Source organism: Bidens hawaiensis, unplaced genomic scaffold (genome assembly GCF_021521415.1).
Source record: "Bidens hawaiensis isolate Kalapana, Puna unplaced genomic scaffold, B.hawaiensis_p1.1 tig00038474_1, whole genome shotgun sequence".
Lineage (NCBI taxonomy): Eukaryota > Viridiplantae > Streptophyta > Magnoliopsida > Asterales > Asteraceae > Bidens > Bidens hawaiensis.
In genome coordinates this window covers 113,544-125,833 of record NW_027496742.1, presented here as the reverse complement: position 1 = coordinate 125,833, position 12,290 = coordinate 113,544, and the positions used below count along the sequence as shown (strand labels likewise).

General features: G+C 37.5%; 1 protein-coding gene across 1 annotated transcript; it reads right to left on the bottom strand.

Moving 5' to 3' along the window:
* Positions 1–6,877: 6,877 nt before the first annotated feature.
* Positions 6,878–8,680, bottom strand: LOC143590317 (pectin acetylesterase 10-like; the record flags this gene model as incomplete). The annotated part of the gene is made up of 6 exons (XM_077070833.1): positions 6,878–7,200; positions 7,284–7,429; positions 8,038–8,143; positions 8,292–8,369; positions 8,467–8,520; positions 8,603–8,680. Coding segments are annotated over 6 exons (573 nt in total), but the record flags the coding sequence as incomplete, so codon positions are not given.
* Positions 8,681–12,290: the final 3,610 nt, after the last annotated feature.

Here is a 12,290-nt window from a genome sequence, read left to right as displayed (position 1 = left end):
ACCATTTAAGTTAAGTGTATTAACTGTCACATCAAGTATGCACACAGCCCCGAAAACAGAACAAGGAAGTGGGGCTAGAAACTCACCTGAACTCGGTTACTTCTTCCGTTAATGATTACTCCTTTCTTTGGCTGTGCACGGCTAGCTGTATAACAATTATGCGTATCGATTACTATCACTTTTCATATCGCATTTCTAGTTAAATTATTACCCTTAACGAACGGGGGCTCCAGGGGCAGCGCCCCTGGCAGCGAGGTCTAGGGGCGGCAGCCCCTAGCAGGGTCCAAGGGGCAGAGCCCCTGGCTGGGGTCGAGCTGTCGTAACACATTTTTCATTAGAAATTCTAATTTATTATTTATTTGCATTAACTGTCTTAACACATTTTCCATTAGGATTTTTAATTACTATCTAACTACTTAACTCATTTTCTATAATGAATTAAACCTAATTCGTTATTAAGCCTAATTCGTTGGCTAATTCGTTATCAATTCATAGTCTAATTCGTTACAAAATCCTCCTTCATCCGCTATAACGAATGGCCTAGTTCGTTATCTCAATTATAACGAATTGAGTCTGATTCGCTAATTGATTCGTTACCTTATCTTCATCTGATTCGTTACCCAGACACAACATAATTCGTTATCTGAATTATGACGAACGGTGAGTAACGAATCGCTTGATTCGTTATTTGAATCATAACGAACTGGGTAGCTAATTCGTTATCTTGACAGAACGGATGGGCGAGTAAAGAACTACCTGATTCGTTATCTTAATTATAACGAATCATCTAGTTCTTATCCAGACTTTGACTCAAGGGTCAAAGTCAAAATCGTCAAGAACAATGACAGTCAACATATCTTAGATCTGTAATTAAACCTTCAATTCTTAACGAAATATCATGATTTTGGTATCATTGGAATCGTCTATGCAGCGCCTACAAACCCCAAGGGTCCAATCATCTAAATATCTGAGTTTACATGGTGCGATTTATGTATATACCTACGGGTTTTTCATTCTAACAACTAACCTATCAAACTGTAATCGATTTCAGTAAGTTTAGCTTTGTTGGATTCGTTTTTACAATACTAACACATATCTATGATTTCCCAACCCAAACCGAACCTATATGAACGATTTCTAAATATAAACGTACCTTAAATGAGTCGTTTTACAAACACAAGCTGGTCTTCGATGTTGTTTAGGTTTGACACGACGATCTAGCACCAACAAGCTCGGGTTTTCAACTTTGAATCTAGGCTCAGGTTAAAGGATGGTGTGTGTGTTTCTCAAGGTGTAGGCTATGGTGTAATGATAGATAATAATGGAAAGGATAGGGTTTAAGGGGTATTTATACTCCCTTACGCCCATGAGCCTAAGGCCATCTTTCCTTTTTGGTCCATAGTTAATTCCATCTACTTAGCCTACTTGAACCATCTTATTATCACGCCATCATTTCTCTACCAATTCTAGTAAACTTTTCTATCGTTAACGAATAATACATTAAATATTATTCTTGGAAATTTCAGGATGTTACAAGGAACATTGGAGATCATGACGACATCGTCATCATCATCCACGGCGTCTCTTGCGGCGGCGTCTATCGGAAACGAAACCGTCTCCCCAACACTGCGTTGCACGCCCCTACCACTGCACTTAGGAAGGAGCACAACGTTAGATCGTCTACCTGAAAAAGAAAATGAAACGTTAGCAAAATAAGCAAACAAAGAAAAATGATAAAAGCAGTTGAACTTACCACTCTGAAGGGTAACAGAGCTAGGAGGTGGCAGCGGTCGCGAAGCAGATGATCGCCCCATAGGAAGAGGAAACACAAAGTTTCGAGCAGTCCGAGTGAGGATCGGCTCCTCGCGGGGACCTAACTCCCTCCGCCCCAGCATTTTAACGCCCTCAGGTGCAGGCTGCAGGAGGAGCATGCGATCGTCCACCTCTGAAGAAAAAATAAGTTAGGATATTACCAAACAAAATACACATCAGAGCAAAAATAAAAAAGACACTAACCTTGACCACCATTAAGAATAACCGGTACCAACACCGCATCATCCCAGATGAGACTCATACCGAATAACACCAACGCGCGCTCCGGATAGTGACGGAGTGGAGAAAGGCTAGCCTGCAAAGTGGTGAACCAGTCCGAACCAGTATAAGGAGCCAATTTCGTCTCAGGAAGCTCTTTCACATCCGTAAAAAACATAGGATGTGGAACCACGTGCGCGGAGACGTAGAAGAAAACACTCTTCCACTCATGCAAACTAGGTGGCGCATCTAAGGCAATAGCCTTGGCACCAGGGCGGGTATTCAAGTTGTACCACCCCTGGGAGAAACGCCACCAGTAGAAAGCAGATAACCTGTCAGCCATCGGTGTAATACCGACGCAATGACAGGTATATTCGAAATGGCGAAGACGAGCCATCCCGAATGGATGAATCTGGCTGAGATGCAGCCCAAACACACCCAGAACGTCCACCAAAAACCGGGTAAGGGGCAATCGGAAATTGCCCAAAAAGAAATACTCCCGGTACACAGCAACCTTGCCGACGGGAGCATCCCGAGCCGTCTTGCCAGAAGCAGGCAACTCAGGCTCATACTCAGGGCCAAGGTTATAGACCCTGACCACATTGTTGAAGTCGTCGACAGACATGCGACAACCGACGAACTCCATGGTATTATTCTTCTTAGTCTTCGAGGTTTGAGATGACTCAGCCATAAAATGCAGAAGGCTTAGAGGAAAGAAAATGGGAGAAAAGGTAAACGGTGAGAAATGGTGCTTAAAATGGTGTAACCTCCCCCTATTTATACTAATCGCAGTTAATGAAGGCCAGGGGATTCAAAAAGGATAATTAACGTGTGGCCCAATCAGAAAACACCATGATAATAAAATGGCAGGGGATGTGTGTTACAGCTGAGTGCGTCACCGGGATTCTCGCCCACTCGCCTGACACAGGCAGAAAGTCTGCAGTGCAGAGCAGCCGTCGTCAAACTGTCACGTCCAGCAGTCGTTTCACTGACTTGCATTTAATTCACCCATCCATGCCAAATTACACGTCATCCATGTAAAAGGAAGCAAAGATGATAAGTATCGGGCAAAATAGGCTCCACCATGGGATGATTTAAGATAAATCACCCGCCAAATTAGGCTCCGTCATGGGATGATTTAAGATAAATCACCCGCCAAATTAGGCTCCGCCATGGGATGATTTAAGATAAATCACCCGCCGAAATAGGCTCCGTCATGGGATGATTTAAGATAAATCACCCGCCAAAATAGGCTCAGCCATGGGATGATTTAACTCAAATCACCCACCAAAATAGGCTCTGCCATGGGATGATTTAAGATAAATCACCCGCCAAAATAGGCTCAGCCATGGGATGATTTAACTTAAATCACCCGCCAAAATAGGCTCCGCCATGGGATGATTTAACTTAAATCACCCGCCAAAATAGGCTCGGCCATGGGATGATTTAACTTAAATCACCCGCCAAAAAATGGCTAACAAAGGGATGATTAATATAATCACCCGCCATAAAAACGGCTACCAAAGGGATGATTAATAAAATCACCCGCCAAAAAATGGATGATTAATAAAATCAGCCGCCAAAAAACGGCAACCAAAGGGATGATCAATAAAATCACCCGCCAAAAAAGGCTACCCAAGGGACGGTTAATGAAATCACCCAGCAAAATAGGCTCTGCCAGGAAAATGATTTAGCACAAATCATCTACCAAAAATCGCACGCCCAAGGCTTGGCAAGGGATGACCATCATAAATCACCCGCCAAATACGCGGAATTATTCACAAAAACAAACCAAACCAACGAGGTAAATCGGTGAAAGGCAAAAAAGATGCGTAACCAAAAGCCCATGATAAGTCCACAGCCCCCACTTTCTTAAAGAAGGGCGACTATGGACTAGGGGGACTTGTAGAGATAGGGTATGAAACCCACCATTTGACAAAGTATAACACTAACTTCATACGTTGGGCGGAACACTAGGCGCCAGGATATCACTAACGTCAAGCGTAGTGCATGGCGCAAAGAGTGCAGTCCAAATATAAAACTTTTCCTGACACCTCGGGAAGGGCAATACAAAGGTCCCACCAGCATGGAACAAAAAGATGGTAACCCACATAGGGATAAACACCAAACCAATGGGGATTGGACAACACATAAAGGACGGTACAAACAGTACAACCACGTTCTTGTCAAAAGGCCATGATGCCCACCAACCACCACGACCGCATGGGTGGAGAATATTATTGGTGGAAAACCTGACAGGGTGGTTGGACACACTCTCTCTCCTCCGGCTATAAATACCAATGAACCTCCAAATAGTAAAGGATATACTTTCTTTGATTATCACTATCAAATTAAACTATCTTGTACTACGAAGTACTGATTCTCACGCCGGAGGGTGGTTACGAGAGAATCCCCCCCCCCCATTCCTCGTAACGAGCTCACGGTGTTCTGTTTTGCAGGTTACACTTGTCTGCGCCAAGAAGGTTTTATAACCCAACGTATAGAATACTTGACCATAACCCTCGGACTAACGTGTTAGACCTTGAGGGGTGGATAAGTGTTTCTTGAATGCCATAAACATGTTTCAGATCACTTTTGTTTCAAAGATGAGACTTTCTTAATCGACATGAACCTTTGTAAATGTGTAACTCGTCAAGAAGTTGACGTAAAACCAACACAATAAATGTATAATGCACGTGTATGCCCACAACTTAATATACTATTTCGTAATAATATCTAAACTAAATAGGCCACCATTTAATATAGTATCAAACTATAAAAATAGAAATTTTACATCAAAAGAGATATGGGTACAAAAGGAAAATCGATGGGCTCTCAAGTTGTGAAGTGTCATCATATTTAAAACACAAATTGTTGAGCCAAGAATATTTGGAACTGGTTGATACTAAAACAAGCTATTCCTCAACAGTGTTGCTAATTAATGATAACAAGAAAGAAGTTGCTATCGGTGATGATACAAAGTGTTGACTGTTGAACATGTTACTATAATACTATTGATTGGAGTTAGTTGCATTAAGGGGTGTTTGGTACAGAGAATGGAAATGGAGAGAAAATAGAAATGGAAATGGAATTGTAGAGAAAGAGAATTGGTATGGAGAATGAGAATCATTTCTCTTGTTTGGTACACGAGAAAATAAACAGAGAACTCTACCATACCCAACCCCACCTCCACCCAACCTGACACCACTCACCACCGCAGCCCCACCACCACCAGCACCACCACCACAGCACCACCACCACAGCCCCACCACCACCACAACCCCACACCACCACAACCCTTTCTTCAACCACAGCCCACCACCACCGGCTGTCGCCACCAAACCCCCTTCTTCAACCACAGTACACAAGAAATTAAAAAGATTCAAATTTTTGGAACATAAGATATAGAAAAAGGAGGCTCAGATCTGTCATCACTGCCTCTTTGGAGATTTTGTGGTGGTGGTTGTGGTGGCGATGATGATGATGATAATCAGAAGCCACCTGCAACCACCGCCGATTTCCACCACCACTGTCACCCACCTGCGACCACAATCACCCGACCATCTGAAAACCCTAACCTACCACGAACCACCACTTGAAACCCTAATCTCCGTTCACCCGTACCACCTGCAACCTACAACCGGTTACCATCTCTGTGTTCACCACTGCGAACGACGGAGACGGGGTGGTGGTTGCAGACTTGGAGACGAGGTGGCGGTTGCAGACTTGGAGACGAGGTGGCGGCCGGAGACGAGGTGGTGGCCGGAGACGAGGTGGTGACATGCTATGAGGAGGCTGCTGAGAAATGGATTTCTCTTTGTTTTAAAGAGAAATGGAATTCTCTAGTTTTAGAGAAATAGAAAGAGAAATAGAAATGAAAAGTGGAAAACAAACAAAAGAAATATTTCTAATTCCATTTCTTCCCAATCAAATCCCTCTACCAAACACCCCCTAAGGGTAAACTTAACGCTGACAATGGCTTGGTACTGAGATTGATAAAAGACAAATTGGTACTCGATTTTTTTTTTTTTTTTTTTTTTTTTTTTTTTTTTTTTTTGTGAAAGGCTAATGTTGAGAAGGTTAGTAGGTAAGTTTCAACTAAGAGCAACTTATACTTACAAGTTACAAATGATGAAAACAATTGTAAGTTGCTACCATTAAGAACAAATTGTTGTTGGTTTGGTTTGGGGCCGGTTGACTTGACTAATTATTAGGCATGTGAAGTTCTTGGGCCCGCGCTAAATCTCTTTATTATTACACGTTTATGTTTTCATGTTCCGTAATTAGATACCCTAGACTAGTCTTTATATATTTCTATAATATTGTAATACTTGTATTTGTAATTCCTCACGAGTGAGGCTATTAACAATTATAAATTACCCTAGTTGCAGCTCGTGGATGTAGGTCAGTCTAGACCAAACCACGTAAATCTCGTATGTTTATCTTCGTTTACTTTTTTAAGGTTGAGAAACTTGATGCCGATGAAAAGACTTCCTACTAATGAGAAAATTGTTGCCGTTAGGCGTTAGAGAAATACGCGTGCATTATAAGTACAAGATCAAGTAAAAAAAATTGAACATTATCTTAACTTATGTTTATCTCTGTGTAATCACTATAAGTATACATACGTATAGATTAATGTAAATTCCAGTAATCGAAACCGTAATTGTAACAAATCATTGAGAGATTAACCGGGCTGCAACAAACTTAATCTATGATCAATTAATTGGAGTTAATTTTAACTTGAACAAGTTGTCAGTAAAGCAAGAAATTGAAACATGATTTGAATCTTTGCCAAATCAATCTAAGTTAAACAACTCTGATAATGATCTATAACAAACATGTCATTTCTCTATAATAATTATAATGAGTCACACTCACTCTGGTTTTGAGAGAATGTGAAGAGTTACAACCTCAATGAATAATTCTCCATCATTCATATTCTTCTCTGATTTCAAAGATATTCAATAAATCAATAACTGAAATACAAAATGATAATTATTCATTCATATAATCTATTAAAAATGTTGTAACTAGCTTGCGCGCCTGACCAATGTTTTATGATCTGAATATGAGGTTGTGACACGTTTTGTCACAAGGGTACGGGCAGTCGATTTGTTTGACCGGTGCACGATCGAAAAACCAGTCTCCAACCGCCAATGCAATCGCCTATACAAAACATAATTAAACGTTATCGTAATGATAAACATCATGTTGAATAAAATATATAAATAAATAATATTTTATGATACCTTGTTTCCAAGAAGAGGAGAATTATCAGCAAACCATGTATCTTGTCTTTCCGATTGGCAATGAGCGAAACATGAATTTATGAACAATCCGTTTTGTTTCGACATTGAAAATCTTTTGATTGTATTCAGCATCTGGTTTCTAAATCCTGCTCAAAGTGTAGTAGTAAAATGATTAAATTTTGGTTTTATGTATTTAACTAGTATCCAACAAGTTAAACACGTAAAAACGTTAGATAAAAAGAAAATGGGTCAGCGGGTCAAAAGTAGTCCAAGCAGTCTTTTATTACTGTTGAAACAATATAAATTTTGTGGTCATATTTGATTATATATATAGGGTTTGGATCAAATACAAATGAAATTAACATGCTAAACGTGAGAATCAAGTAGAATAAATTTATATACAAGTAAAGTAATTATGTAATTACCCTATTACATAATTACTCTACTTGTATATAAATTTGCTCTACTTGATTCTCATGTTTAGCATGTTAATTTCATTTGTACGTTAACTTTATCCTATATATGTGTGTGTGTGTGTGTAATTTTAAAAAATTGAACAATAAGTGTTTTCGATCAATCAGCCTGTTGAAGGCACCAAAAATTTATATGTTATCACTCGTTATCCGACCTACCCATTTTGGAGCCTTAATGCTAATAATGATGATGACGGTAAAAATAATAACAACAATAACAGTAACAATAACAATAACAATAATAATAATAAAAATAATAATAATAATAATAATGACATTACCTTGTAGGAAATTTATTTGTGAAGGTGAACAATTTGCAGGGTTCTTTTGACACGCCTTCCAAGTCCCCTGATGATCAGCTGATGGTGGAGCTAAACTTGCAAGGATCTGAGAGATTACAAACCGTATTAAGACGCTTTCAATATTCATATTCGTATAAATCAAAACAATTAGAATATTATTGTAATAATAGTTCATGAAATCATATTTTGAACACATTAATTATATATGAAATTCAAAAAGATAGAAGTATTACCTGCCAAGAATCATAGGCTGTGTTGAGGAGAAACATAGGCGTTCTGAGATTCGAGATAATGTTTTGCGGGAAAAAGCACTAAAAACATAAGAAAAGAAAGCTTTAGAATAAAAAAACATCATCAAGATGATAACTTTTTATAAAAAATTAACTCAAAACGAGAACGAAAACTTACAGATGTTGGATCAAGGTGGTTGGTGCATGCTCTTGGCAAGTTTTTAGCAGCACCCTGTTCAAATTATTATTTAACATAAATTTAAATTCGAATCCTGAGCCATGTCCTAATGCATTTATATCAAGATAATAATTACCTGTAATGTAACAACACCATGATACATGTTTCTAAGTGTGTGTCCGCCAGCTACATATCGCCTAAAATCACCAAGATGGGTAGGTTAGGTCACAATTTTACGAAAAGTAAATGTGTTAAGTATAATAATAAAAAAAATAATTAAGCCTGTACACGAACAAAACGTTCAGTAAACATTCTGTTACGTTCGTTCATCTATATTCAGTTATGTTCGTTCATTTATGCTTGTAGCCGTCTGTTAATATTGTTAAAAAACGAACATAAAACGAAAATGAACATGTTTACTTTCTTAATGAACGAACACGAACAACAAAACTCCATTTGCTTAGTTGTTCGTATATAATCGTTTGTTTGGTTAAAGTTAATCAAACAAACAAATACAAAGATGTTCCGTTTGCGTTCGTTCAATTCGTTTACAAGCCTAGAAACAATAATAGTATCACAATAGTGATCTATATCATTGTATAAAACTGTTTGACCCACATGTTTGACCATTTAAAAGTCAAAGTAATGGAACTTATGCATCCAAAAACATTCCAGCATCAGCAAAGCATTTAACTTTAGTTCTTCTTGAAAATAAACCGTGAAACTCGTCACAGTGTAAAATAGACGCAAGGCCACCTGCCGAGCACCCGGAAAGAAGGGCCTGAATATATGTAGACGTTTAGTACAAGTGTTTGACTTAAGTTACAATATTATCTTGGATAATTGCATATAATAGTTGGAAACAAACAACTGACTAAATGAGTACCTGCTTAGCATACCGCATTCCTTTCGACATCAACTCTTCCATCACCGCCAACCATATTTTTTGTCCTCTAAATTGCAGGTTATGAGCCTAGGATACCAATATAGCATCAATATTCATATACATTATTCATGTTTCTATTAAGAAAAATAGCTTATTTCTCTCTCTGAATTTTTGTATAGAAAGAGTATAAACAATGTGCACACATGCACATACATGTGCACATAGTGTACATGCACATGTGCATTCACACAAAAGATTATTAATACCACTATATTTTATATATATTGAGATCTACATGAATGCTATTCAATATATAAAGCAAATTATACTAGTGTTAAAACAATTTTCAACAATATAATAATATATCAATGGTTTTAAACAAAACCTGGATTTTCTTGAGCTTTATTACTCAAAATCCCTGTAAAAGCTAACTGTTTTTCAAAATACTTTGATGATCCGCGTCTTGTTGTCTTTCGGTATACACACGTTCTAATGCTGTTACACCATCCTCCACCCTGTAACGTAAACAATATTCCAAATATATTTATATAATTAAGATCAAGATCATTACAAAAAGAGTTTTAAATGTTAATAATTTTGTACAGCTGTCACAAACCTCCAAATGAACGATCCAACTGTTTGCACCCGAACCGAATCCGCGATGTAATGTTCCATCCAAACAAACTGTAAAAGTATACAATTGCTATAAAAGTCAATAAAGGTGTACAAAAGTAGGCTTGGCAAAACTTGTCATGTTAAACATGTCAAATACACACAACACGATTAACACGGGTACCAAACACGAGCATCCATAATATCCTATTCATATATTAATTATCTAAAAAAATTAAATAGTTTTGATAAATGGGTTATAAACGTTCGTGTACCCATTAACCCATTTAACACGACTGGTAAAAAAAGTTTATCAGGACATAAACAGGTAAGAAGGGTTGAAACCATTTAAACACGATTTAATCATAACATTAACGTGTCAACCCGAACCCCTTTAACCCAAACCCGCCTGTATTCGTTTCAAGTCATGATAATGGGCCATGTCTGCCAGCTAAAAAACTCTTCAAAAAGTCAAAATGTCACCTTTAGAATGATTAACATAGAATTTACAGCAACTTGCACACATATTGAAATCCCCAAAACCATTATATAATCATAAAACATAAGTCAAATTCACATCTCAAACAGTCCCAATTTGAATTTTTTAAATCAAATGCTTAAAACACACTCAAACAAAACGCCAACTTTAATGAATATTATAAACCCAAATCCATCTACTAATCAACTACAAATAAAACACCAACTTTAACCAAGATTTAGATCCAATCAACCCCAAAACACAAATTTAGATCAAACCATTTAAAACCCACTAAACATCCTATAAAAAAATAAAAATAAATCCAATCAAGCCCAAAACACGAATTCAGATCAAACCATTCAAAACCCACTTCCAAAATGACCTAAACATCCTATAAAAAAAATTAAAAGTAATAAATAAAAATAAAAAAAATCCAATCAAACCCAAAACACAAATTCAGATCAAACCATTCAAAACCCACTTCCAAAACCACCTAAACATCCTATTAAAAAAAAATTACCTGCCCCTTTAGCAGCAGCTCCTTGAATCAGAGTGAGACCCACATAAAGCGGGTTATAAACAGCCGACTGATTAACCGAATAACTCTCCACAAACGACAGCATTTGCGATGAATTTGGATGAATAAATTCAAACCCATTTGCCCATTTTGCCAACACATTGAATCCGATCAACAACGAGACGAAAGCTGTGATCTTCATTGTACAGATAGAGAATTAGTGAAATGGGTTTGTTTTGTTTTATAACATTTGTGGGTGGTATTAAGCAAAGATCTGCTGTAATGTAGTACCGTAATAAATTCAGAGGCAGAATGTGCGTGATTTAGTGTTGTTTAATGAATGAATGAATTTGCCTCATGATTTAAGTGGTTCGAGGTGTGATTATTGTCACACCCCGAAAACCTTAACTTAACACAGCGGAAGTCTTAACTTTAATTCGTCGGGTTATGACAGACGCCGATAGTCTATCAATAATAACTATTTAATATTAAAAGCATCATCTTTTATTATAAGAAATATTTTACAACATCAGAGTTTATTACACGTGCTGATGCACGGTTTACAACACATCGCTTTTGTTCAAACACCCCACGCTCTTGTTTCCATGCCACCTCGAAACCTTCACTTTCCTGCAAAGCATATTTAAATAATATTTGGGTCAACACGAATGTTGGTGAGTTATTCCTGAGAAGAAAAACTTATTATACAAATATAAACAATTTATATATATAAACAACACATAAATATAATGGTGTACGGCCATTATACTCCCAATTAAAGACCGATCATACACGGTATAACACAATAACGAAACCCGCATTTTACCTTCAAGCACAAAAAGCGTTAGTTGTAAACTAGCTACGAATACAACGCGTGTATGACTACCAATTTGATAACTCGAAACGTACCATACTCGAAATATTCTCACTTTTAACCCAACGCGAATGGAAGTGGGGGGCGTCACCCCGATAGATCTACCAACATTTCTGTGCCCTCACTCGGTTAACAGTTATTTAACCAAATTGATTCATCCCACAATAACAACAATTTGTAGTATAATGCGTTTTCAAAACATACATATAAATACGAACATAGATATACAATATGCTTTTCGGAGGAAGAACTCACCTTTGATTTCGGGGTTTCGAATAAACGCTCGCTCCTATATTAGTACACGTTCGTTAATCTTAAATTTGACTAAAATATACATATTCTTATTCTAAAAATCCACACAAGCATATAACACATAAAGTTTACTACTTATAAACTTATAATTCTATACTTAAAAATATACACAAGTAATAATCAACTAATAATTGTTTTATTTAAT